Source organism: Medicago sativa, chromosome 7 (genome assembly GCF_051527215.1).
Source record: "Medicago sativa cultivar Bolivia chromosome 7, Bolivia_mono, whole genome shotgun sequence".
Taxonomy (NCBI): Eukaryota; Viridiplantae; Streptophyta; class Magnoliopsida; order Fabales; family Fabaceae; genus Medicago; species Medicago sativa.
This window is the reverse complement of record NC_140755.1, coordinates 83,033,417-83,061,319: the sequence shown is the minus strand read 5'-3', so window position 1 is coordinate 83,061,319 and position 27,903 is coordinate 83,033,417. Positions and strand designations below refer to the sequence as shown.

Here is a 27,903-nt window from a genome sequence, read left to right as displayed (position 1 = left end):
ACGAGAATTGAGACTGCTACCAGCCCCGGGAATTCCATAGCTGTTAGCTCTGACCCCATCCAAGGTACCTTGAAATGACTAGGAGCTCGCATGAACCCATATCAACCCATCTTCAATCAAGAGAACCGGAACTAGCTGGAAGAGAAAAAGAAGTAGATTAGGACTGCCTTTTAGCATTAGCTGGCAGGGAACTCAGAGAGAGTTCGGCAGGAAGGGAAGGAAATCTTCAACTTAAACTTAAACTCGCGTAAAGGGAGAAAGAAAAGAACTGGAAATGCATAGGACGATTAAATTATGAATGAAAATCGCAACTACTGGTACAATAGATACATACCGGTACTACTGGCCCACTATCGCTAGACGGAATGACACTAGCACTCTTAGCTCTTTAGCTATTACGCTTGGTAGTAAGGCGAGGAATGATAGCAAGACTTTTCTTATTTTTTTACTGTATAATCCCAATCTATCCGGGTGATCGAAGGCGTATCGCGATCGACGCTTATTATACGTTGCTTCGACTGCTGTGTACATCCCCAGCCAAGAAGAGAAGAGGAGTGGGTACCAGACTCCCTAAGAGGAGATAACAGTGGCTCCGCGCCCCCTAACTACTGAAGACCTTAAAGAGGTGGTTGAGTAAGGCATAGATCGCTGATAACATCCTTTGTTTGGTGATGCCGCCAATTCGATTCCCTCTCCTAAAAATGTTGGTGAGCCCCCGATCCCTCACTCACCTCCCCACCTCGAGGGTGGGCTATGGAGGAGTAAGGAAAGGGCTTCCATGACAATGAGATCCTTCTTGTCTTGCATGGGCTTGGGCTTGCTGCCAGAAAAGGGACATGCTTACTTCATCTTTACTGAGATATCATGCATACACCTGTGGGGCTGGGGTACAACTTAGTATAGTATTGTACTTGCCTACATATCCGGTTTCACTTAAGTAACGGAATCAAGCCCTAGTAGTTCTGTCTACCTCTGTTTTTATAGAATGGAACAAAACAAGAAAGCGGAACAGTGCGGCCGTTAGTAGTATAAGGGCCCCTTAAAGGGATAAATTATGTTGCCGTATCGCTTGGATGACTCGCTTGTATGGAACACAGGCGCGAGTACCATGGCTGTCTATACTTTTTACATATTTTACGTAAGTTTGTTCGGTCAAACTAGTTCCCCCTGGATAGAAAAGAAAGGCCCTAATCTGATGGCGTTTGGCCAAAATAGCTTCGGCATTAAAGCCATCGCGAACTAAAGCGGCTTCGATCCTTTCTTCTACAACTGCCTGCGCAGCTATGATGCTGCCCCATTCCTGGGGGGTCAAGTTTTTGCAAATGGAATTGATTGAGAGGCGATGGGCCAACTCCCTCTGACGCTCCTCAATTGGAATTAGGTGATTGGCAAGCTCAGGAATGAGGGGCCCACTTCCATCTGGCTGATCAACCTCAGGGGCAACAGGCTCCGGGGAGTCGGGCGCCGGTTGATTTACGCTCGCTTCGGACGAGCCCACCGAGTTTCCGCCAGAGCTGGTTCCGAATAAAGATGTCCAGCCAGAGTTGTTATCCATCATATTTTTGGTCATTAAAGTCGTGTCCTCGGTAGCGAGGAAGGCCATTCTTACAACTATGACAATGGCCAAGGCCAGACCGCCGGAACAGCCCATCTTTAGAAAAAAAACAGAAAGGGCTCGAGCCCCTATAGAGAAACCCATCTTACCTAACATTGCTTGATAAAGCTCAAAACTACCTATTAGATGAGAGAGGCAACAGCTTATAGCGATAAGGCACAAGACTAGTGAAATTCGAACCACTTTATTAGAAGCTCTTACATTGAATTCCATGATGATGATGATTTTCTTTCATTTTATTTTCCCGCTCAAAGGGTTATATTATATATGTTATTCGAAGGCTTTTATAACTCCCCTTTCAATTCGTGTAGCGAGGTGCTCTTCTTGTGTATCCTAGCATTCTACTGCTCCTACCCTTCCTTTATCCTCCTTGCGCTATGAATTGGCTTTCTTGTTGTTAATGTTTGACCCTGTGGGCGGTAAGTATGACCTTAATATACTTTCTCGGGTATCTAGCTTACGGAAGACAAGGTCTTGACGTTCTATAGATGAACTAGCATAACAGACATGCTTTAATTTAGAAAGGGAAGAATCACTCGTTTAATACAAAGCAACTTTAGCCCGGGAAGGGAACTTATGAAGAAGACTGACCTGTAAATAATGGATCTAAACCTTGAGGATGTGGCAATACACAATATTATTCTATCGAACATATTCTCCTCTGGATCCTGGAATAGCAACATATGATAAATATCCCGGATAAGAGAACTAGTCTATTATAACCCTTAGTTCACTTCGGCTAAGGAGGGCATGTAGACTGATACGAGATTGAGCGAGGTAATGACAAGGCCACTCCTGCGCTAGTTAATCATATGCCATCCTTAGAGTGCAGCAGGGACACCGGCCACCCCTGCCTCGCCTCATCGCTTGCCTCTCGGGGCCTCTAATAGATATAGGAAGTAGAATGGGGATATCAAATAGATTAGCTTCAGCCTTTTTGGTGTATATAATAGAAGTGATCTGTTTATCTAACTATAATAAGAGATGCAGTTAATCCATCAGTCCGCGGATGGGAGTGTCAAGGAGCTTATAAGAATAAGGAGTTCGACTAGCGTTCTCTCTTTCCAGTTCTCATCCCGACTCGTTCGATTAATGGTGTTGCTGTCAGCCCTGTTCCTAGAGATCTGGGATGGAGGGACGCAAGATAGAGCAAGAGGTTTTCGCCCTTTTGATTTGATTAGGCAACTTTTACACACGGGAACTTACGAATAATGATTCCCTTTGACAGGAACTTGCTTATAAGAGACTCTCTTCGATGCAACTCAAAGGAAGTCGCTCCTGGAGTCCAGAGAGCAAGCAGCCAACGGTCGGAAGATGTTCTAGACTAGCGTGACCGGAACCTCTGAGGATAGAAAGCCCGCTGCTTACCAGATTATGCTAGCAACTTCACACCGACAGAGAGCAAAGATAAGGCGGAATGGAGACCATAGGTCTCCGCGCCGGCTCAAAAAGAAAGGTTCTTACTCCGAGAAGACTTACCAAAAAGAGCCAAAGCGCTCAGGTCAGCAACTCTACCTTCGCCTACTTCGGAAGGATCCAATGAAAGTTGCCCAATTGCTTGAACATAGAACCTTTGTATCCGAGAGTAGACCTGTCATTCAAGAGCAAATTACTTTACTATCAGCCCAAGGATCAGGGCAACCTCTTGGATATCTCGCTTCTTGGCCGCTCTTTACACTGTCCCACCATTTGGTGGTGTGCGGAGAAGATATATTCGGGGAAGCGCTTTGATAAGTATGCTATCCTTGGCGACGATATTTGTATCGCCGACTCAAAGGTCGCAGAAGTCTACCTATCTACACTTAAGGATTTAGGTGTGACTATATCACTTCCTAAGTCTTTAGTCTCAGATGTGGGTGGCGCTGAGTTTGCTAAGAAGTTTAGGTGTAAGAATTTAACAGTGGATTTATCCCCTCTCTTCGAAACCAGGCTAATTCCCATACAATACATGGACTGTATTCCCTTTGTCATCTCTATAAGATACAGAGGTTTTCCACTCTATGTCGATTGTATGGTATTGGTTATAGGCTTCTTGGTAAACTTAACCACACTAAGTCGTCTACAGTCTTACGGCTGAAGGCGATTTGGTTAAAGGCTAAGCTACCTTTCGAGTTGTGGCTTGGCCAGTGCTGTCCTGTCGACCCTTATTTAAAAGGTCGATTGATCTGGAAGCTTCAACAAGCTTTCAGACCTAAGGATCTTGTGGTGCCTCCAATGAGTACTTATAAGTCTGAGACTTTTGAGTACTTAGAGGATATGACACTTCTAAGATCTTGGACTGAAGCCTGGCTCAAGTACGTCAGGTGGTATTACGCTACTGCTTTATCCCCAGATGTTTCCATCGAGGATTTTTTCCAAGCTCCTGTTGTTACTACTCGCTCTTTCCAGCGAGTAAAGAGTTTCCACTTCTGACCCGTTTCGGTCTGGTCAGTCCCAAGGTGATCTTGTTGGGTCTGTTTCTGATCAAGCTGAACTTTCTTTGTTGGAAGGGAGTGAGAACCTCTTTGATGCTGAGGTTGCGGCTCATCGAGAACTGTTGCGGGGAGACCATAGCTGAGGCTGGGCTTGATCCTAAACCTCTAACTATCCTAGGTTCTAGGTTAGGTGGAAGTGAAAAGACTAAGGGAGATGCAGATTACAGCATTGCAGATTCAGAGGAGATAAAAGTATAAGCCTTCTTTTTAGTCGTTCGTTGATGATGATGTATGCAGGGAGAATCCAAGACCAGTAGAAGTAGACCCTGCCGTCGTGGTTGATCCGGTTCACTGAGGAGCAGGAAACCCTGAATAGGGAATTTCTTAAGAGAAGAAAGATGTGGCAAAGAAGGAAATCCCCTTTTTAATGCCATCGATATAGATGAGACTACGGTGCCCAAAACCTTAGGCTTAGGACATGACTTATTCCCATAGCTATAGCTTGCTTTCTATAGATGAGCCCTTCGTTCAATGTTCCTTTGGAAGGAAGGATAAAGCGGCACATACCAACCTGCGATACAATCGAGCTTCCATTGATGGATCAAATCCAGCTATAAGTGATCGAGTACTTCCTTCCATAAAATTTTAGTTGAGTCAGCCCTAGGAGAACAGCGCTTTGAGTCCCTTCTCTCGAGTACTGGTTTGAATAGACAGACCAGCCAAGATTGAAGTTCCAAGTGTAACAGTAACACTCTTGCCCCCCTGTTACCATAAGCTCAATCCGAACTTTGCCCTTACTGACAAGATTAACCATCTGACTCTTGTACCAATCGGGGACCACAAAGTCACTACTCCACTTTTCCACACCTCGGAATTCTACTCAAAAGTTCCATTAAGTTATCACAACCGCGCCAACCGTGTACAGTGCACGCAAGAGTGTCTGCCTACTCTGCAACGAGACCTCAAAGGTGCCAGCTGCATCGTAACACAAGTCCTCCCACCAGGCCACAATTCATTCGACGGTCTGAACTCTTGACTTGACAGCACTACTACCATCCATTGCTTGATGAGGAGTGAGGAGGGCGGTGTGAAGGGATTGCTCGAGTCTCCAAGAGGCCGGCTATCAATCTTTACTAAGGTGCTCCCCGACCCGCTCTTCCGGAAGGTAATATACTTTGTATGATAATGTATGGGGTTGTGGGCATCCTAAGCAAGGACCGACTCTGGTTGGTGCGCAACCATGCCTGTTGTTGTGTGTGATGCGAGGTTATGCAAATAAAGAAAGAGGAGCAGAGCGCACGGTTGCGTTAGAAAGCGGAGTGCTAAGGCCGTGACAAGTGGTATCAGAGCCAAAGCGAAGAGTCGGAGAAGCGTATGCACGGCTTCGGGTAGATCAAGAAAACAGCAGTATCAGCTGCAACAGGAGTATATTATAAATTCTTTTCTCTTTTTCCTTTTTGTTTTAAAAGATTCTATTCGAAATTATTTTGTCTTTTTTTATCTAGATTTAATAGATTCATGGGCGAATGACGGGAATTGAACCCGCGCATGGTGGATTCACAATCCACTGCCTTGATCCACTTGGCTACATCCGCCCTATACTATAGTCTAAATTACATAACTTTTTAGACTTTTTCTTTATCATTTATTTTTTTCTCTTCTAAGTTCTTACGAGTCTTCTAAAATACTAGAAAATAAGAAAACATTCATTTCTTTTTTTTTCTTCTTAATTTTACATTGTGAAGTCATATGTATTACAAAAAGATCAAAAAGATTGATGAGAGAAACGTATAAATTAAAAATTTCAAATTTATTTTTTTTTTTTGAAATAAAGAAAAATGCTAAATGAACTTAATAACTTAATAAATAATGGATTAATTTCTGTATATGTATTGTATACAGAAAAAGACTACTAACAAAAAGTAAAAGGGGGAGTAATATCAACAATGTTGATATTACTCCTTATACCCCTTTATTTTCAAAAACTCGTATCCTTTTTTTAAACCAAAATATTATCCATTTATAGATGGAGCCTCGACCGCAGCTAGGTCTAGAGGGAAGTTATGAGCATTACGTTCATGCATAACTTCCATACCAAGGTTAGCACGGTTAATAATATCAGCCCAGGTGTTAATTACACGACCTTGACTATCAACTACTGATTGGTTAAAATTGAAACCATTTAAGTTGAAAGCCATAGTGCTGATACCTAATGCGGTAAACCAGATACCTACTACAGGCCAAGCAGCTAGGAAGAAATGTAAAGAACGAGAATTGTTGAAACTAGCATATTGGAAGATCAATCGGCCAAAATAACCATGAGCCGCTACAATATTATAGGTTTCTTCCTCTTGACCGAATCTGTAACCTTCATTAGCAGATTCATTTTCTGTGGTTTCCCTGATCAAACTAGAAGTTACCAAGGAACCGTGCATAGCACTAAATAGGGAACCGCCGAATACAAATCCAAAGAATATTATAAATGAACCAGAATGGGCGGGCCTCTAGTAGTTCGCACCCACCTGGGGTTTGCAAACTGACGGCTAACCGAGTCTAAGAAGGATTCCTCTTGTGCCGGTTCAACACTCAAGATTAGGGCCCTAAAGGCGGCTTAATAGTTTAAGGTTTAGAAAGACTGCTAAGATGTGTGCTTGCTGCTGTATGCTTCCTGTCCGATGTTGCACTGCAGTATGCTGGATAAAGCGGTCCCGGAAATAAGTGCGTACTGAGTGTTGTGCAATTTACTGGGTTCCTTAGCAGGCGGTTCAGTACATGCATGAGGCTCAACACGGGTAGGCTTAAGGGTTACCTTAGCGCCCTATATACCTCGTAGCCAGAAGACTAGTCGCTGGTACTGGCTAAGGGTTTGGGAGTTCGCATCAGTACTTCGCAGGAAGGGTAAAAAAACCTCTTCTATTAAATGGGGCGGCTACAAATAGCTAGCTTTGAAAGAACCTACTTTCACCTTGAAAGCCACTAGAGCTTCTTCCCGCATGGTAACAATGATTAGCACTTCCTTCCCATTCTTTATCTTCTCTTACGATCGATATTTCTAGTTAGAGTTTTCACTAGTCTTCTATCCATACTTCAGCCTAACTTCGATCCGGCAAGGAGACTAACAGGAGGCAAGGACTAAGTCTTTCGAGGGAGTTACGAAGCCATAAATAAATGGGCTTAAAGCCGTTGGTTTTGAAAAGCAGAGATTGGCATCGTCTTCCGCCTTTTATCTAGGAAGACTACTTGAGTTACATCGATCCTGCGGCCTATAGCCAATGAGCTAAAAGAGCCGACTTAGCAGAGAAGTTGATTGGCAAAGTGGATTGGAAAGCGGTCGAAATCTCTTAATATAAGAAAGATCGTTTAATGTAATGGATTTTCGAAAGATCTTTAAAGAAGGAACTCGAAATAGTTAGTGGCCCCCAATCCAAAGAGGTCAGCCCGCGATAAAGCAAACCAAGCAGTAAGTGGGACGACTACTTTCTTAGTCCTTATCCGGTCTAAGGAAGATATTCTTATAGATGTCTTGCTAAAGGAACTGGAAGCACCCATTCACTTCAAAGAAGTATAGTCTTAGAGGGTCTTCACCGCCCTTTTTCCTCGGCCTGCTAAACTCTTAACAATCTCCATCTCCCCAGTACGGAGCCGCATATTCACCTGCGCTGCCTCTCTGAAGGCTTAGAAAAGAACTATGAGTTCCCTCTCTTTAGAGGCCTTCCTTGAGTTTAGAAGCGGAACCAAGAGAAGATTGTCTGAACGCTGCACCTTCTAATAAATCTTAGTTTAAGGACGTCACGCTCTTTCACGATTTGCATAGCTGGATCCGGTGAAGCATTGTTGCATGTTAAAGCGCCCCTCACAGCGGTGGCAGTGAGCGGGGTCTCTTATGAGTAAGGAATGACCTTGTCGCTACGTTATCGGACAGGAATGAACTCGTAGCATCCCAACCAACTATTCACTTCTGCCCTTCTTTCATTCTTTGGGGATATCGATTACAGGTCGTAAGGGGCGGGATATCTGGTTCAGCAGCAGACCCTAATTACCCTTCTGGTGACCAAGAAGCAGGAGCGGGTAGTGGATTCTGCAGATTTATAGTCAGCGTCCCCACATAAAGATCTCGAAAGCGAGCAGTACCCTTTGGTGTTCTCTACCATGAGTCAAGGGCTAGGAATCCACTGAATAGCTAGTAAGATAGATTGTGTCTAACAAGCTAAGAATCTCCAGGTCGTAAGCCTTTATACCATACCGCTTTTTCTAATTCTATATTTCTTTACTTCATTATATCATTCTAAGTTTCATTTCCTTCGAAAGATATGGCTTCTGGTTGTTGTGTCCGATAATAAAAAAAGTCTCCGCGAATATTAATGATTCTACAGTGGCATAGCTCCGGCTTCTTCCCTTCAAACTATGGGTAGCCGGATGTTTAGCAATAGGATACCCTTACTTAAGTAAGTCCGCACTTGGGCATAGTATAGGTTTGCCACTTAATCCACTATCAATGTATCAATGGTGGTGGTCCTTCTGTGTAAAGTTAGCTAGCGCCAAACAACCTATTGACAAGAGCCTATTCATTTAATTATTGCTATTTCCGCACCCCTGTCCGGTCCGGTTTTTTTTAGAAAGAAAGTCGAGACATTCAGAAAGAGAGTTATGGCATTTCTAGGATTAGAATACGGTCCTATTGATTCAATCTTTATGCTTGGCACGGAACTCTTGTTTTGAGTGAAAGGGAGAGCGCACCGCATTCACAGGTAAATATCCCTCTACGGGGCGGGGTGTGGAAAGCACTATAAGTTAGTTGACTTCTCGACTTCTTACCTTCTCTTACTAGCCTAGCTTGATTCTTTATAAAAGACTAACGGCAAAGATTTTCTACCTCCTGTAAGCTCGTTACGCTTAACGCCCACTTACTTAAAGACTCGTTGGTTTACGACTAAATGAAAATAAGAATTGGAGTAGTTACCTACAGAAGCTGTTGCCCTTCTCCGCATAGGGAAATTGGCCTAGATCCAGATACACCCATCCATCTCTTTGTCCCGCTACCTCACTCCCCGCCCCAGCTTCTTTTTTTCGCATGCCACATAGAGAGTCACCCATTCTTTTTCTCTTTCTGCTAACACCTGATTGGATTCGTAGGTCTTATATCCGAGACAAGGCGACAGTATTAACATAAAAAAATAGTCCGTATTGTCAGGAATCGGTTTTTATATAGCTACCCACGTCAATGGAATGGACCTCTTTTTTAGCTTAGCTGTATGCTCATCCAATTGGATCGGACTCCCCATTCGGCTAGCTAAAGAATCAATAATATCCGGTCGCCTTTTTTAGAAATAATTGAGTCCAGGGAAGATTATCGAAGCCGGAGCCTTATGCAAGACTGCTGTTTCCGGCCGACGGTGTCCACCTTTTAAGTGAAGATAAGAACCGGATATTGAGGTTGTTTATTTTCCATGGTACTCCGGTCCAGGCCTTCATCCCTCATATCTTCCTCCTGGTGAAATCTGATAGATAACGAAGTAACCATGGCTCAGGTCCACGAGTGCCACATTCCCTTTCGCTCGCCGCAGGCTCCTTAGCCGCTCCTCCACATACTCCAACATAGGCTAAAGCCCCAGAAATTTCCTAATAAGGCCGCGTCTCCACTATTTCCTTGTGCTAAAACTTCCTGGGTTGGGAAAATTTCAGATTACCTTCTCCTTTTCCATGACTGAATCCTGCATCCAGGAGCACTCACGGAGGTAATATTCCAGATATTCATTGTTCAAATCCGCATCCTGTCAATGGAAATGCTATTGCTCATCCATCAATAGCGTCAGCGAAGTGCTTCTCTTCTTTACTTTGATCCCTCCATCTATGAGATCCGGGAAAAACTAATCAATGAAATTCGATGCTGGTTAAACTATCTTTTTTTTTCATCTACCCTACGCTATCTATTGAAGCTGACTCTTAATATAGAAAAGATATAAAAAAAATACAGTCACAGTAAAGGGCCATACACGCTTACTATTTTTCTAGTCTGACTAGCCCGTAGGCTGTTACAATTCTCCCTGCCCTTTTAGTTTTAGAAAGGGAAAAGGCCGGAAAGCGGGTAAGAAGAGAATCTCTCACCTTACACTCTGACTCTTACTAATGGATTTTAGGGGGTACCTGTACTTATTCGATTAGTCTTCTAAATAAAAATTACCGTATGTCCCAATAGTTTATGGCTTCCCGGCTGTACTTCTGTGACTACTTCCCCAGTACTTCCCTCGAGGGAAGAGAGAGACCACCAATGCAAGTGGATCGACTTAAGTTAAGCATCGATTTCGAAGGCGCAACAACGAGAAAGGTAGTTTACTTTAAAAAGAAAGTAAGGGAAAGGTGAATGAAGCGGTGTTTTCCTTATATCGATTCTGACGTGCATCATGTTCCTTCTCGATTCGATTTAGACCGATCACGGATATCCGCCTTTCCATTTGACGGCATTTCTATGTTAGTAAAAAAAGCGGCAGATCAATCACTTACCTTTCGTTAGCGGTTTCGCGACTCTAATATAGATGTTTCCTTTATATACACAATATAAATAGCTGTTTTGCTTTTTTTTGTTCTTTCATCTTGAATCGTTTTCGAATAATCTCGAGAGTAATAAGTCGCCAGCCTAAAAATGAAGCCTGTATCTATATAACTCGTTTCAACATGACGAAATCGAGATAACATTGTTAAGGGCATGCACTTCGAAACGAAAAAAAATCCGCACTACGTTCCGTCAGAAAGCAAGCCCCATCTTCTATTCTTATCATTTGTTCACTTATTTCACTTACTTTCAAAAAGCGGTACTGGCACTAGTCAATCATCGTGCCTTTAGCCAATGATGGATTTACAATCACCGCGGTTTGTTTTTCGGAGAATACCACTTTCGCGGCGACTAAAACTAAAGCGTATGGCCTTGTGGAGGTTTCTAAGGATCGTTAATCCCAATGGAAAAACCTTGGATCCCATTAGCGCGGGCGCCGGTAATACTATATCTTAGAGCTCATAAAGGTGCTGGGAGCATTTTAGTAAAGCGCGTTCAAATAGCATGAGCTTTTGATACTTATGAGATCGATGATGTATTGAAATTCGTCTTTCATTGTTGTTCTTTTGACGATGTAATAATGCGATGTACCTCCTTATATTTCTATAGGACTTTCGATCTACCTTGGCGAACTGTCGTCGAGAAAGGACAACAAGGACTTTCCCCTAATGTTACGTTTTGTCAACATATACTATTTTCATGGGCGGTGCCGCGATTACTAGCGATTCCCCATGCTAGAGCGCGCCTACATCCAATAGGTACTCAATTCTATTTTAGGGCAATAAATAACTTAGAGCAAGAGAACTTTTAATGGTTTCCAACATAAATATTTTTCCTAGATCTATATAGAGCCCATTGGCTTTTCATCGAGATTCTAGAAAGCGCGTTGTTTTGAATGCATTCGGAATTGGATTGCGGTTCTACGATATATCGATCCGAAGAAATTTCAGTTGTAAGTCATCCAATTCTTATAATTAGCCTGGAGGGTAGCTAAGACGCCCCCTTCCCATTCATTTTCCCTTGGGATGGTAAAATGAATCTTTCTCCTATTTTAAAGCACTTTTATCTTCTCTGACACTCGCAACTAACTACTCCCCTGTACATATAGGGAAGACCACTACTGAGAAGGAAGTAGATTAGGGCAGGCTAACAGCGCCAGGAAATGTATGAGAACTCGCCTGTCCTGCCTATGTAACCTATTCGATTCACTCTCCTGGTCCGACAGCAAAACAAAGTTAACTTCCACGGGATCTGCCATCGAAAGGAAATGGCCTGGACATTGCAGGAAATAAAAATATCTAGGCTGCAGATGGCCCAGAATATGCGATTGCGGATATACCTGAATACGCTATGGGGCTGATCTTTCCCTTGCCAGCTGGGATATTTTATGTGAGCAAGCCTCTTTCTTCCTTTGCTTTGGGACGAGGCCTGTTATCTTAATCCATCCAGAGGGAGTGCCCCATAAGCCAATGCCATTCCATTCATTTCCCGTTACCTGCCAGCCATTAATTAGGAATTAGGAGTTCTGTCCATGCGATCTAACAGACTAACAGGACAAGCAGTAGTTTTGAAAGGAAATCTGGCAAGGAAAATAAAGCAAACAAGGGATAGGGATAAGGCAAGTCTTTCCAGTAAGTGGTCGCAAGCGAATGACCTAGGAAGAAGCCCGTTTAAAAAGAAGTTCACATGCCCTGCAACGGATCTCAAACAAAGCGTGGCTGACAGCGCCAAGAAAGTATGGCTTACACTTCCTTAGGAAGTCAGAACTGGTGGAAGTGGGCTGGCTAATTTACCACAAGGGCTCAGGCCTAATTGGACTTATAAAGAGTTTTCAGTCACAAAGGAAGCAAGCTATTATTCCTTTCAAGCAAGAAGGACTCGGCTTACTCACCAGGAATGCACCCTAACCTAAGGGAGAGGGGAAAAAGGGATTAGGCTCCGCAGATGAAATAAAGAAGAAGGATAGCATTCTCTACTTCTATCATTGGTGCTATCGTATATGAGGAGCTTTCTTTTTGGTATGAAAGGTGATGTGATCTTAAAAATAAAATCTCATAAGAGAAGGAAATGGGGGTCGTGGAAGAATTGGGTTCGATTCCCATAGCCCCAATGTGTCGAAATATCATGATTGGGTCGACCAGGCCCGGATCTTTTTTCTTTTTTTCCGGTATGCCGCTCCGCGAGAATGGAGCGAAAGAACCAAGTGGTTTGTGGTAATGTCAGAATTTGCACCTATTTGTATCTATTTAGTGATCAGTCTGCTAGTTTCTTTGATCTTACTCGGTCTTCCTTTTCCCTTTGCTTCCAATAGTTCGACCTATCCAGAAAAATTGTCGGCCTACGAATGTGGTTTCGATCCTTTCGGTGATGCCAGAAGTCGTTTCGATATACGATTTTATCTTGTTTCCATTTTATTTATTATTCCTGATCCGGAAGTCACCTTTTCCTTTCCTTGGGCAGTACCTCCCAACAAGATTGATCCGTTTGGATCTTGGTCTATGATGGCCTTTTTATTGATTTTGACGATTGGATCTCTCTATGAATGGAAAAGGGGTGCTTCGGATCGGGAGTAATCACTAGTGATAGGGCAAAAATAGGGAGGAAGGACAAAGGAAAGAGCGATGCCTACATTAAATCAATTGATTCGTCATGGTAGAGAAGAAAAACGGCGCACGGACCGTACTCGAGCTTCGGATCAATGTCCCCAGAAGCAAGGAGTACGCCCGCGTGTTTTTAAGAGAACACCGAAAAAACCAAATTCAGCTCAACGTAAGATAGCCAAAGTACGATTGAGCAATCGACATGATATATTTGCTCACATTCCGGGCGAAGGTCATAATTCGCAGGAACATTCTACGGTCTTAATAAGAGGAGGTAGAGTTAAAGATTTGCCAGGTGTGAAATCCCATTGTATTCGAGGAGTCAAGGATTTGTTGGGAATTCCGGATCGAAGAAGAGGCAGATCAAAATATGGTGCAGAAAAACCCAAATCGATATGAATGGAGGATGCCTCTGGAACTTATTTTTCTTGAATCTCATCGGATCAATCGGCCAGGCGGGAACCCAGAAGATGAATTGGGGTTAATTAGCCAGCTAAATAGTTAGCAGGTAAAGTAGGAGTCCCATAGATAAGAACCTTTCACCCCCTTTCCATCGAGTACGTAGTAGGGAATCGTCAACCACCCCTCTCCCAAGGGGAAGAGAAGGAGTTCTCGGTGTGGTCTCTGTCCCTCTTTGTTAGAAGCAACTTCAGGATCAACAGCGTTGAACGGAACAACAAATATGTGGATCTTTGTAGAAAACATAGGACATGCGAGCACAAAAAGCATAAACTGAAACCATTCCACGTGCGGCCTTCGCCGAAGACGAAGGAAATAAAGTCAAGGAAAGGAATAAAAATTAATTGCTCAAAGACCGGCTCCGGGGCTAGCGAAGCTGCTTATCCTTTGTGTATCCGTTTGCGTCAGCATTGGCTTCAGACATAGGAAGGAGTTGACTGATTCTCGATGGTTGCACCGCTTAATCGTGCTTTCTATTCCTATTCATAAAAGAAGAAGATAAGGAAGGGCGTCGTTAGCAGGCTAGACAGATATTGAATGAAGAAAGAGAGGTAAATGAGACTGGTATGCCAGTTTCCATCTTGTTTTTGTCGGGGGTTTTGGCAGAATTGGGTTCTACTCCCATAGCCCCTTTTGTTGCGGCATTCCCCCAAGGAAAGAAAGATAAAGACGGGATATGCGATTTAAAACTTGTCGTCTACTTTCAGGAAATGTTCGGAACAGAGAACTTACAATAATACAACGCCGCATTCTCCGAAGATTGAGGAACAAGAAGAGATCTATTAAGAGAAAGATTTATCCGAGAGAAAATCTTAACAGTTACATCCAATCACAAACTACACGAAAGTTGCCCCTTTTTCATGGGGATTTACCCATCACAGAGATGCACAGAGGAACAGAACGAACTTCATATATCCCTTTTCTACTCAATCCAGAAACAAGATCGGACGTTATTCCGGTTCGTCTCCATTTTCGTGAAACTATTCCTCAAGCAAGGCAGCCGATAAGTCATCGAAGGGTTTGTGTGAATAATCGAATGGTAAGCATTACTCGTTTGAAAGTTTCCCACGGTGATCTAATATCTTTTCAAGAAAATGACGCGAGAATCCGCGGTGAAGAAATAAGGAGATCTTTCTATATCGAAATATCAGTTGAAAAAATCATAGGAAAATTCCTGGATCACCCGGTAAGAATGTGGAGAAGAACCAAAACAGAATGGTTCCACCTACTCAAAACTAAGCGGGGATGCCGCCTACTACTAAAATCCCGGTTTTTGCAACAACAGTTGCGTTATTCTATGCAAGAAGAAGACTTTGAAAGAACAAAGAAGTTTGGATCCGAAAAAGTATGCTTAGGCAGTTCCTTCGCTGAGCACAACAGAATGAAGAGGAATTTGTATCATTTCAAATCCCTATTCTTATCGAAGAGAAGAAACGAGAAAAACCGATATCTTCCTACTCGAACAAGAAGTCCTATAGTTTACAACTCTTCTTTATATAGTAATTCGACCTATTGCTCCTCATCCCCCCATAAGTTTACTATGAAGAGAAGGAAGAGAAGAATCAAAAGGATCGAACTACCTACTCATTATTCGGAGGTGAATCATAGAACACCAAAAGCGGTGGTATTTTATGGACCTAACATAGGTCACATCCCTCACGACATAAGATTGAAAGATCCAAACCTTCCTCTTCGGAGCGGAAACGGACGTGGCCAAAACATATAAAGATCCGCGTAGTCGCTCATAGGGACATATCTATCCGGATAGAGGATAGTCTAGATCGATTCATAGATAGATTTCTATCCATATAGATAGGTATCTCCGTGGATAGAGATAAAGATAGGGATCCATCTAGATCTTGCTTGATTCACTATTTCAATTTTTTTTTCTTGATTCTGATTGATTGCCTTTTTGACGACAAGTTTTAAATCTTAATGCAGGCAAGGTACGTAGTTCTCGACCGTAAGGGAGAAGGAAAGATTTTCAATTCTTACTTGCTGGGTCGGAGCGTAGACGAGCGAGCAGAGCCCAGGATACAGGGAAGCCCGTCATAGAGCAGTCGACTAGAAGTAGAAGACTGCTGGCCTGAGAGAAGGCGGCCTACCTCGGGAAACATGGCCCAATTTATCTTCTTTCTTTTTTTATTACCTTCCTTATTTTAAGAAAAGTGAAGGATTATGCACGTGGAATACTCCTTTCCATTTCTTCTTTCTTTTCTTTAAGGGAGCTGTTCCAGAAGTTGCACTTTCTTTCGATGTTGGTCCAGGCCCCCTATCCATTGGCATTGAAGTAGGCAAGGCCAATCCATCTGTTAAGGGACGCTTCCTTTGATTGCTTTCTGAGCTTTGTACACAATATCATATTCAGACAACAACATTTGCCAACGCGCAATCTTTCCAGTAACAGCAGGCTTTTCAAAGATGTACTTGATTGGATCCATTCGGGATATCAACCAAGTTGTATGATTCACCATATAATGACGCAGGCGTTTGGCAGCCCAGGCTAAAGCACAACATGTCTTTTCAAGCATCGTATACCGAGTCTCACAGTCGGTGAACTTCTTGCTCAGATAGTAGATAGCATGCTCTTTCTTACCAGTCTCATCTTGCTGACCGAGAACACAGCCCACTGAATCATCTAACACTGACAGATACATAATCAAAGGCCTTCCTTCCACTGGCGGGACAAGGATAGGTGGCTCCAACAGGTATTCTTTAATGCTATCAAAAGCTGCTTGGCATTCATCATTCCATACAACAGACTGATTCTTTCTGAGCAATTTGAAAATTGGACCACAAGTAGTAGTCATGTGAGATATGAATCTTGAAATGTAGTTTAGACGTCCGAGGAAACCTCTGACTTGCTTCTCAGTTTGAGGGGCCGGCATCTCTCTGATGGCTCGGACTTTGTCAGGATCAACTTCAATGCCTCTTTGACTGACAATGAAGCCTAGCAACCTTCCAGATCTTACACCAAATGTGCACTTGTTGGGATTCAACCGCAGCTTGTACTTTCTCAATCTTTCAAACATCTTTTTCAAATACACGACATGCTGCTCTTCATCACTTGACTTCACAATCATATCATCAACATACACTTCAATCTCTTTGTGAATCATATCATGAAACAGAGTCGTCATACCTCTTTGATAGGTAGCACCAGCATTTATCAAGCCAAACGGCATTACTTTATAACAGAACGTTCCCCACGGAGTGATGAAGGACGTCTTTTCTCTGTCTTCAGGAGACATTCGTATCTGATTATAACCAGAGAAACCATCCATGAAGGAGAACACTTTGGATTGAGCAGTACTGTCAACAAGCACATCAATATGAGGCAATGGGAAGTTATCTTTCGGACTGGCTTTATTCAGATCTCTGTAATCAACACACATTCGAACTTTCCCATCTTTCTTTGGTACTGGTACGATGTTGGCAATCCACTCAGGGTATTCAGCTGTCATGAGGAAACCCGCATCAATTTGCTTCTGTACCTCAGCCTTGATCTTAAGAGCCATGTCTGGACGAGACCTTCTCAATTTCTGTTTGACAGGAGGACATTCAGGTCTTGTCGGTATCCGATGTTCCACAATCTTGGGATCTAGACCCGGCATATCTTCATAGGACCATGCAAAGACATCTGGATAATCATGGAGAAGCTGAATAATCTTCCTTTTCACTTCTGGCTCAAGTGCAGCACCAATCTTGATCTCTCGCTTGTTTTCCTCAGTACCCAGGTTGATAAGCTCAATCTCTTCCTGGTGAGGCTGAATGGCTCTTCTTTCTTGCTCAAGCAGTCGAGTGATCTCATACGGTACCTCTTCATAATCATCATCCTCATCTTCAGCTTCATACACAGGGAATTCAAAATTTGGAGGAACCATAGGGTCACTGTGTTCAACGGGTTTATTATGGTTCAATCTGCATAATATGATTGGGATGATTTTTAGAAAAATGTTTTTCTATGCAGATTTTTGAAATTAATAAGAAAAATACAGATGTTTTGGTTTTTTCTGGCATTACCATTATTTCCAAGAAAAAGGCACTAAAAAGTAAAAAACAAAGAGTCGTGAGAAAGACGACAACTTTTTATTGATTAACGGCAATGCCGAAACAAACACGCCCTTACAAAGATATCACTTTCGCCTTGGGCAGAGCGAAAGGATTGTTATTTTGAAAACAGAAAACATGAGCAACAAAACACATTACATGGAAGCATGCATGACTAAAGGAACATCAATGGCTTCCCAATTTCTCACAGTGCCTCCTGGTATAACAAATGTAGGCACGTGACCACTTTCAGCAGCATCTTCAGCAATAGCGTTGATGAACCCAGCACTGTAAAAAGTTCCCTTTGAAACAGCAGATGTCGGGGAGAATCCAAGGCCTTCTTTACGTTTGTTTTCCAAGATCTGAATCACCTTGCCCCAGTCGGCAGCTTGCCCTGCTTGAACAGCCTTCTGGGCATCTTTCAGTGAGGCCATGCTAGCACCAGCCCTCCGGGGTTCTGCACCCTCGACAGTCAAGCCTTGAAACGACGTTCCTTCCGCGGACCCTGCTTCAACACAAGAGAATGATGATATTTGGCTAACCAGAAATGCCTCCTCACCATATACAGTGACAACCTTACCATTCTTCATGAACTTGAGCTTCTGATGCAAAGTGGAAGTTACTGCTCCAGCGTCATGGATCCATGGTCTTCCGAGGAGACAGCTGTAAGAGGCATTGATATCCATGACTTGGAAAGTTATTTGAAATGTCTCGGGACCGACGGTGATTGGCAAGTCTACTTCCCCGAGAACATCCTTGCGGGATCCATCGAAAGCTTTAACCAGATAACTGCTACCCCTCAGAGAAATTCCATGATGGCTCAATTGCCTTAGTGTGGACTCAGGCATTACATTCAATGATGATCCAGTGTCTACCAACACATTGGATATCATGTCAGATCCACAATGTACTGAGATATGTAGAGCCAAGTTGTGGCGTTTCCCTGCTTCGGGGAGCTCATCGTCACCAAACCCCAAGTTGTTGCAGGCAGTAATATTGCTCACTATCCCATCAAATTGATCTACAGAGACTTCGTGGTTAACATAAGCTTGCTCCAGTATCTTCATTAACACTTTCCTGTGAGCCTCTGAGCTCATGAGCAGAGACAAGATGGATATCTTTGATGGGGTTTGTAGCAGCTGGTCAACAATCTTATAGTCACTTTTCTTGATAAGCCTCAGGATTTCGTCCAGATTGGACTCTTCAATAGATTGGCCTGCTGGACCGGTGTTCTTGTCAACAGGAGGAGCGACCGGTGGAATCACCGTAGCAATGGGTGTGACCACCTGCCTTTGGAACAAGGGTGGACGGACTTTTCCACTTCTCAGAGTTGTAATTTCACCGGCAACATTATCAACTGTGGCTGGGGATACCAGAGGTACTTCCACCCCATTTTCAACCATGGTTGCATTGTATTTGTAGGGAATTGCTTTGGTAGAGGTATAAGATACAGGACCAGGTAGCCTGATCACCAGAGGCTCAACATTCTTTGCACTTTCAACAGGAGAATCATGGAACACTGGTACAATCACACATACATCACTGGCAATCAAGTACTTGTCATCCATCAGGCTCTGGATATCACTTTGCACAACACAACAGCCCATAGAATTCTGCAGACATTCTGAACAAGAATCATGATCATGATTGAACAGAGAAGCCTGGCAAAGTTTGACATGTAATGGCACCAAGGGAGTAACGACATTGCGGACATCCAACCTGGGATCCTCTTGATGGACAGGAACCCTTTCAAAGGCCTCAATCATATTGACAGCAGCATGGTTTGGAAGCGGGTTGTCAAGGACATGGGGAACACTGTTCTCAAAAGTCAAACGTCCCTTTTCTATCAGATCTTTCACAATATATTTCAGAGCAAAGCAACCTTCGACATCATGGCCTTGAGCACCCTGATGGAATTCACATGTTAGGTCCTGACGGAACCTGGGAGGCAATGGATTAGGCGGAGGCTTGCCTGGTCTAGTGACACAGTGTCCCTTGGCCAGTAGAGTTGGGAGCAGTTCACCATACGACATTGGTATTGGTGGAAAAGAAGGCTTAGGTCGGGGACCCTGTTGTTGCTGTCGTTGCTGTTGAGCAGGAGGCTGTTGTTGTGTTTGCTGAGGGATAGCATTGACGGGCATTGGTGGTTGACCCGGTGGTAGAGGATATTGCTGATAGAATGGTGGGAAGAAAGGATGTTGAGAGTATTGCATGTAGTGATAAGGCAGGGGTAATTGTGTAGCAGCTGCAGATGGGTTACCAGACACCATCCCTACGTCAGATTCTTTTCTCTTGTGATGACCGTTACCGTACTTCTTTGGTGCACTGTTTGATGATTCACCTTTCTCAAGGACAATAATACCATCTCGGACAGCCTCTTCAAGACGCGTTCCCATTGTAACCATATCAGAGAAGTTGTTTGGGGCAGAGACTATCATTCTCTCCTTGTATTCCTTCTTCAGAGTCTTCAGGAATGTCTGTGTTAACTCTTCCTCATCAAGTCGAGGAGAAACACGGGCAGCTGCCCCTCTCCACCTCTGAGCATATTCTCGGAAGGTTTCATCTGATTTCTGAGATAGGGCTTTAAGAGAGTCCCTATTTGGCCTTAGACGGGTATTGAATTCATATTGACCTTCGAAAGCAGCAGCGAGTTCCTCAAAAGTATGGATGTTATCTTTGCTCAGACTAGTGTACCAATCTGCTGCATCATCTGTCAAGCTACTCTGGAAGCAGTGGATCATCAGTGCGTCATTGTCGGCATAGTTAGCCATCTTTCTGACATACCGGATAACATGGTTATGTGGGCAAGAAGTCCCATTGTACTTGTCAAATTCTGGTTCTTTGAATTTCTTAGGAACCTCGAATCGGGATACCAAGCATAGATCACGGGCTTTAGTAGGAGCTCCATTGTTTCCTCGGCTAGCCTTGACCTCACGGAGTTCTCCAGCCAACTCCCTCAACTGTTTCTTCATAGCTTCCATTGCGGGATCTTGTCCACGCGGAGTATCAACATCAATCACCTGTTGCACAGTGTGTACAATAGGGTCGGTAACAACGGTAGTCACCTGAGGCATAGCAGTAGACACAGGAATCTGTCCTTGACCAGCAAAACCAGAGACACCAGCAGCAGTATTAGGAGAATAGAATGGTGGGAGTCCATAAGGACGGCCGTTGGGCATAACAAAACGAGCATCAGTAGCCACAGTAGATAGCGGGATAGAGGGAATCACCTCAGCAGTAACTGGAATAGAAGTGGCTGGTTGTTCCTGTGCAGCCATCATGGTGGACATAGCGTCATGAGCCTTAGCCAGATCTTCTTTCATAGCAGCCAGTTCGGCACGGAGCTGAGCATTCTCTTCTTCAAAGTTAGCCATTATCCTTCTCTTGTGAAATCTTGTTTGATGAATTCTATCTGGTTGGTAGACTTTGCGAACACGAGCCACTTTTCAGACTGCGGCGGACAAAACCAGGAGGCAATGAGCACGAGAGAAGTTTTTTGTAGCCAATGAATGCATATGATGCATGAAATGTGTTAATGCATATGCAAAAAAAAAAGACTCTTTTTAGGTTATCGAAGGGTTTTAGACAAATTATGAACTCGTAAACATTACTAAACAACCAACATATAGTTTTACAAGACAATTTCAACATAAGCAAATGGAAATAACAACAGAAAATGGCAATCCTCAAGCATAGGAAGTGGAATCATCGTCCTCAGAGTCGGACTCATAGCTGCAGTATCGTGCATAGAAGTCACGGGCCCCCCTAGCTCTCTTGGAGTCCCTCATAAGCATCCTATCTTTCTCTTCAATCTCTCTCTTAGCCTTAGCTAACTCTTTCTTCAGTGTCAAGACCTCATGAGTCTGCTGCTCACCCTTTCCATCCAAAGTCATGATCAAGTTCTCAGCCTCATAGTATCTAGCCCTCCACTGATGCTTCTCCCGACTCTCCATAGCTAGATGCTCCTGATACATCTCCTGGGTAGGTGGGAGTAGAGGCAAAGGCATGGTAGGAACAGTTGCAGACACATATCTCATAGAGGGGTAAGGCGTACCAGCCTCCTCAGCTCGGCTTATCACCCACTGTGTATAGGCCTCATGAGCGATACCGGACCTCACACCCATATGCTTCACCTCTTTCTTCCGAAGCTTGGTCCAAGCTTGCATGAAATCTTCTCTAATTCCGGTGGGAGCATTGGAGTAGTGAAAGAAGTAAGGAGCTGTAGCAAGATTGATGGGTTTATCTTTCATCGGGAAACCAAATTGTCGCAAAGCAAGCTCCGGGTTATAGTTGATTCCACCCCGGGTACCAAGAAGAGGTACATTAAGAAACTTTCCACCACCGAAGATGATTTCCTTGACCCTAGAAGCGGGAGTGAGCCAAACCACTTCATTAGGAGTGAGAGCCATAATCCTTTGTGAAATAGACCAATTCCTCGGATTGTCGTGGAAAGACTGCGGAAGGTGCGAAATAAACCACCTATAGAGGAGAGGCACACAACAAAGAATGTATCCACGACCCTTGCTGGAACGATCGTGAATAGCATGGTATGTGTCAGCTAGTAAAGTAGGAACCGGATTCTTGGAGTGGAAGATCATAATAGCATTCATGTCCACGAAGCCATCAAGATTCGGAAAGAGAATAAGCCCATAGATGAGAAGTGCAAGAATAGCCTCAAGAGTGTCCTGACAAGTGGTATTGAGGTTGGCTTTCCCAAGAAGATACTCTGAAGTGAACCCTCGGATATGTGCCTTAGTGACAAGATTCTTGGAGACATCGGTGGTTTTGAGATAGAGATCCTTAGCAATAACCAATGGAGGAAGAGGATCTTCAGGTCCTGAGAAAGGTATCCCCTTAGCAATAGATAAACCCATCAAGGAAGAATAAGCCTCTAGAGTAGGCACCAACTGAAAGTCTGGAAAAGTGAAGCACCGATACCCCGGATCATAGAATTGCACCAGAGTGTGCACAAGCTTCTCATCCACATTAGTATGGAGAATAGGAAGTAAAGTCCCATAACGGCGTCGGAAACCAGTCGGATCCTCAATCTTGAGTGCCAAATCCCTCAAACTAGCCAAATCCACTTCCTTGAACTTGTAGGATTTAGTCATCTTCATGCCTACAATGTTTACAAATTCAACTTGTCTAAGCCCTTCGATAACAATGCATGACAAAAGGTTTATGCATGTATGCATGTATGCATGAATGCATGATTATGTTCAAATTCGAAGAAAACATGGTGGGTTGAAGTTCAAAGTTGAGGAGTCATGGGTGGACACGGTGTCCGGTGAATCTAAGGCTTTAGGATAATAGTAACCGGGTTCTAAAAGGTTCCCAAGTTGCAACCTCTCCGACGTATCTCATGGTGTCACGAGACAACTCTCGCTCCATGATTATACGTGGAAGATCTAACTTGAGTGTAGTATCGCGTGACGACTAAAACTCGAGACGACACTCGGTTTAGCCTCCGCACTACGTCCTAGAAAATGGCCATGGATGGGTTTGGTTATCTACGGTTCACAGCGTCATAGAACAATTAGAAGCAAAGTGCCTAAACGCGACAACCCGCGCCGACAACATCACCTCCAAAGTGCCTCAGCTATGTGGGATTGATCGCATAATCCAAAACACGAGGCAACCCCCGGAATGAATTGTCGATTATATCCCTCCTAAATCCTAAGTTCACTCAGCCCGGGTGCAGGACTTTTGATATTCTCACCCCACACGTTTGCAAGAAGTTAAACATTTATTCACATAGGAAAGCAAGTAAAAGAAGCAAGTAAAAATACAAGCGCAAACGTGGAAATAAAAACTAAGCGTAACTCTCGAATCTCCCCAGTGAAGTCGCCAGCTGTTTTATCTTGGTTTTTGGGTGTCAAACATTGATTACGTTTGAACCTTTTAAACCGGTGATATCTTATTTTTTCTTGGGAAGGGAAAAAGTAAGCAAAACCCTTGAGAATCGAGGTCCGGGAGTTGTTTTCGCTATGGGAAGGTGTTAGGCACCCATAACGACTATAGTAACCTATAGGAACCGTCTTTAATTTCTACGCGCGCGCTTTATTTTTAAATGCTATTTTGAAATGCTTATTAAACCTAAGGATGTTCTAAGTGAAGAATTGGAGGGAGAAGAATGTGTTTGAATTTTTATTTTAGTTGAATTGAAGGAATTTTATTCCTTGCCTACGTACCCGATTAAGGGATCAAATCCACCGTAGTTCTCTCTCAAAAATGTTTTTGTTTTTGTTGGTTGATTTTAAGTTTGAAAATGGATTTTGGAAGAATAGAAAGAGGCCTCAAGGGCATGAGATTAGGAAATAGTGAGGTTGGATTAGTGAATTGCAAAAGAAGTCAAAGTTTGATTATTTTCATTGAAATTTGATTAAGAAAATGGAAAAGAAAGTACAATGGGATATTGGATCCCAAGGTTTATTTGGAAAAGGTTTGAGTGAAGTTGTTCACATTTGTTTGGAAAATTGGTTTTTTCTAAGTATGAATCCTAGGCATTCATCTAAACATACAATCCTAAACATACATCTAAACATGCATATTCTAGCTACTTAGTGGTGTGTGTGCATGTGTCGGTGCTTGTGTCGGTGTACATCATTAGAGTCCATTGTCCTTTACATCATACCCTAGATACATTCTATGGCCTCTTTGCCAAGAAATTAAAAGCATGAAAGAATATTACAAAATTTCCTAGGTGTTTACATTCTAACTTTTGGTACAAATTAAGTTGCAAGAAAGAAAATAGAGATGAAAATGGGATGCAATGATGATGCTTATGGTGAATGTGAAATATGAAAGGAAAATGGTTAGTAGCATAAGGCAAATATCAAAGAAGTGAAGTAAGAGAAATATTAGAATGTAAAAGGTAGAAAATAAGTGCAAACATGGCTAAAATTTGTTCATAGAATGCAAGAACCAAGTGGCCTATAATTCTCACATTCCAATTACATTTTAAAGGTTTAGAAACAAGTATTGGGATGGGAATAGAGGCTACATGATTTACTTGACATTTTAACACAAATTTGGAGCATATTTACATTATTTAACTACTTAATGACTTGTAAGCTAAGTAACCTACCAAAACTCACAATTATGCAACAAAATTAAACACAAACAGTAGCTACAACCCTATGAAGTCAAGTAGTATAGGTCACCAACATTCATTAAGCCATTTGGATTAAAATCAAGCAAAGATCCACTTATTTTTAGCACAAAATATGACAAAAATAGCAAGAAAATTGACACCTAATTTTTTTACCAATTTTATCATGTGAAAATTATCACAAAATACTACAAAAATATCAAGAAATCTACATGAATTTTTTAGGAATTTTTTCAAAGGTTTTTTGGACTAAAATGTGCAAGAAAATTATTAATTCTAACAAAAATAAAAGAAAAAATGCTTCAAATATTTTCCACAGGCTTTAGCACAAAAAAATACCACAAAAATGTTAAAGAAAATATCAAGAACACATGAAAAATGGTTTAGGAATTTTTTAAAGGATTTTAGGCAAGGCAGTGGTGTAAACAGCAAGATTCAGTGGTGCACATAGCAAGAAATAGGCAAAAACGAAGAATCTGTGAAGAAAAGATGTCCAGGCCCAAGGGAAATGGATCCTGGATCATCCAAATGCATCAGGTGCGTTGGATTGATCCAGGGAGCCAAAACCCTAGATCTAACGTCACAGCACGCAGGGGAACACAGTATGGGGATGCACGCGCGCACGTAGGATTAACGACATGGTATATAAGCCAAAACTCTTCACAAATCCTCATTCTTCTCTCACCTTTCTCTCTCTAAGCCGAATTCCCTCTCCTTCTCTCTCTAGACACTCTGCACATCAGTTTTCTGGGATGATATGAACATGATGAAGATTCCGGCGGACTGTTGAAGTTTCCGACGACGGTTACGGCTTCCGGCGACGGAGCCACCGCGTCGGAACTTTCAACAACATGTTTTTCAAAATCTTTTTACATCAGAAGGCTCGAAATCTTCTTCTCGTTCTTATTTCGTAAATGATTTCTCCAGAAACCTTATGTATAACCCTAGATCTATGGATTTATTCTCGGAAGTTTTGAAAGAGAGGATGAAAACAAAGAGAGAGAAGCAGGTTACCTGTGCTGATGCTTCGATCTTGGAGCAGTTTGTGGTATAACTGACTCGGTTTTGTTGAATCTGCTTCTCGTTGTACTCGAACTTCTCCTTCTTCGTATTCTCTGATCAATCTTTCTTCGACACCTCTTCTTCTCCTCTCTGCGTTCTCTTTCTGTGATCGTACAGGGATCCTGTGCTGGAATTGCAGAGAGCTACAATCCGATGATGAAAATTCAATTGAATTCTGAGGATTTTCGCAGACTTTTCGCAATCTCCGTGACTGAATGTATTTGTTTATGATGTGAACGTAACAATTTGATGATGAATTGGCGTTGGATCGATGCAATTTGATGTGTTGGAACAGTTAGGGTTTGAAGGTTGAAGATGAATCTTCAACCTTGTTCTTGAGGCTTTCTGAGTTTTTCTTGCGTTTGATCTGTGTTGGTGGTGGAGAGAGAATGCAGATTCTGTTTCTGATTTTTTGCTGAGTTGTTAGCTTCTGAATGGCACTGCAATGATTGGAGCCTTTTATAGGCTGCCAAGTGTAGCTTCTGGACCAATGGCTGACTGCCACGTGGCATAGCTTGTAACAAACTTTGACTGCCTTGTAACTGCTTTGACTTTGGGATTTTTCTGCAAAATATGACAAACAAAGGACCAATCTGCAAAAATACTTAAAAAAGGACAAAAAAGGACTATAACGCAAATATTAGAAAATTAGGACTAAAATTAAAATAAAATTGAATTAAAATTGGTAATTGGAAAATAACGTAAAGTGGAACGTCTAAAATTTGACAAAACGGACTAAAACGAACCAATGGCCTACATGAGGTACTTTAAAGTACCTCTCTGCCGAAATTTTGTGTGAAATGACCAAAATGCCCCTAGGGCTAAAAACGACTAAAAATGACTCAGATGCAAATTAAAATGGATTTTTAACAAGGAACTGAATCAAAGACTCATACAAGTAAAATTAAAAGACTCAGAGACAATTTTAAGGGTTTAAACAGTGACTTGACACTTGAAATGACCAAAATGGCCCTAGGGGCAAAACTGACTAAAAAAATGACTTTAAATGCAAATTTTGGAATGGATTTTGACATAGAATGAAACAAAGACTTATTCAACCTATTTGAAAGGACTTAAACAAATCTTAGGAGACTGAAAGAAATCTTGACATAGGAAATGACTAAAATGCCCCTAGGGGCTAAATTGACTAAAAAATGATCCAACTGATATTTTTTGAAATGAATTTTGCCACGAAATTGAAACAAGGACCTATACAAACCAAATTAAAAGACTTAAACAATTTTCAAAGATCAAAATGAGTTAAATGCAGGAAATGACTAAAATACCCTTTTACATAAATTTTGCAAATAATATTGAAATAAAATGCAGAGAAAGATGCAATTGATCAGAGACATATCAAATGACTTATAATGCAAGAAAAGAAAAATTGACTAGTATTTTTAGGTCCAAAATTAGGGTATAACACTCTTCCTGGCTATCATTGTTCACGAATCCAAAGCCCTTTGTAATGCAATTAGATCCAAGTATAACAAAAGAAATTCTTTAATTATGCTCCTTTGTAAAAAAAAATTGCTTCGTTTTCGAAGTAGGAGTGATGATGGGCTCTCAAAATTTATGGCAAATAAATTGTTAAATGGAAATTTAACACTAATAACAATCAAAACTTTGAACCAAATATATTTCATAAATAATAGTAACAAAAGTAAATCAACGAGTAGAAAGAGATTTGGGGGCCTAGGTTTCTACACAACAAACAAACCAAACACGTACACTGGACAAACGATGCAGAGCTCATCGGTGTATGGGATGTTAACTTTGCCGGCGGTGCTTCAAAAGGGAGATGAGGAAATGAGGAGGAGATGAGATGACCGCTCAGTTAGTAAGGAATAGTAGGCTTGGTCCAATTGTGGATAGTGTGTGGGGGTGTGTGCGCTTAAAACAATGGCGTGAATAACAATATTCGAAAAATTGCATTTTTATTTAATTTATAAAACAATTTCAAACCTAAAGTTTATATCATTTAATTTTGTTTTCCCTATAAAAAAATCATTTTTTAAATGCCTACAACCTCAAATTAATCT

At 42.2% G+C, this 27,903-nt stretch overlaps 2 protein-coding genes and 1 long non-coding RNA gene across 3 annotated transcripts in view; 2 read left to right on the top strand and 1 right to left on the bottom strand.

Moving 5' to 3' along the window:
- LOC146909324 (uncharacterized) overlaps positions 1-27,749 on the bottom strand; it is a 99,437-nt gene extending 71,688 nt beyond the window's left edge. Inside the window, exon 1 of the long non-coding RNA XR_015019793.1 lies at positions 27,593-27,749. This is a non-coding gene — a long non-coding RNA (uncharacterized LOC146909324). The remainder of the gene's footprint in view (positions 1-27,592) is intronic.
- LOC146909326 (NADH:ubiquinone/plastoquinone oxidoreductase, chain 3 protein) lies at positions 12,796-13,245 on the top strand. Its single transcript, XM_085727675.1, has one exon. It carries the CDS (start codon positions 12,796-12,798, stop codon positions 13,150-13,152), a length of 357 nt encoding a protein of 118 aa, XP_085583801.1. The 3' UTR covers positions 13,153-13,245.
- On the top strand, positions 14,315-15,488 carry LOC146909325 (Alpha-L RNA-binding motif/Ribosomal protein S4 family protein). The gene has a single exon (XM_085727672.1). The coding sequence runs from the start codon at positions 14,315-14,317 to the stop codon at positions 15,362-15,364; it is 1,050 nt and encodes a 349-aa protein (XP_085583798.1). The 3' UTR covers positions 15,365-15,488.
- Positions 27,750-27,903: the final 154 nt, after the last annotated feature.

Coding starts and splice junctions, on each gene's coding strand:
- LOC146909326 (XM_085727675.1), top strand. CDS start 12,796: ATGTCAGAATTTGCACCTATTTGTATCTATTTAGTGATCAGTCTGCTA.
- LOC146909325 (XM_085727672.1), top strand. CDS start 14,315: ATGCGATTTAAAACTTGTCGTCTACTTTCAGGAAATGTTCGGAACAGA.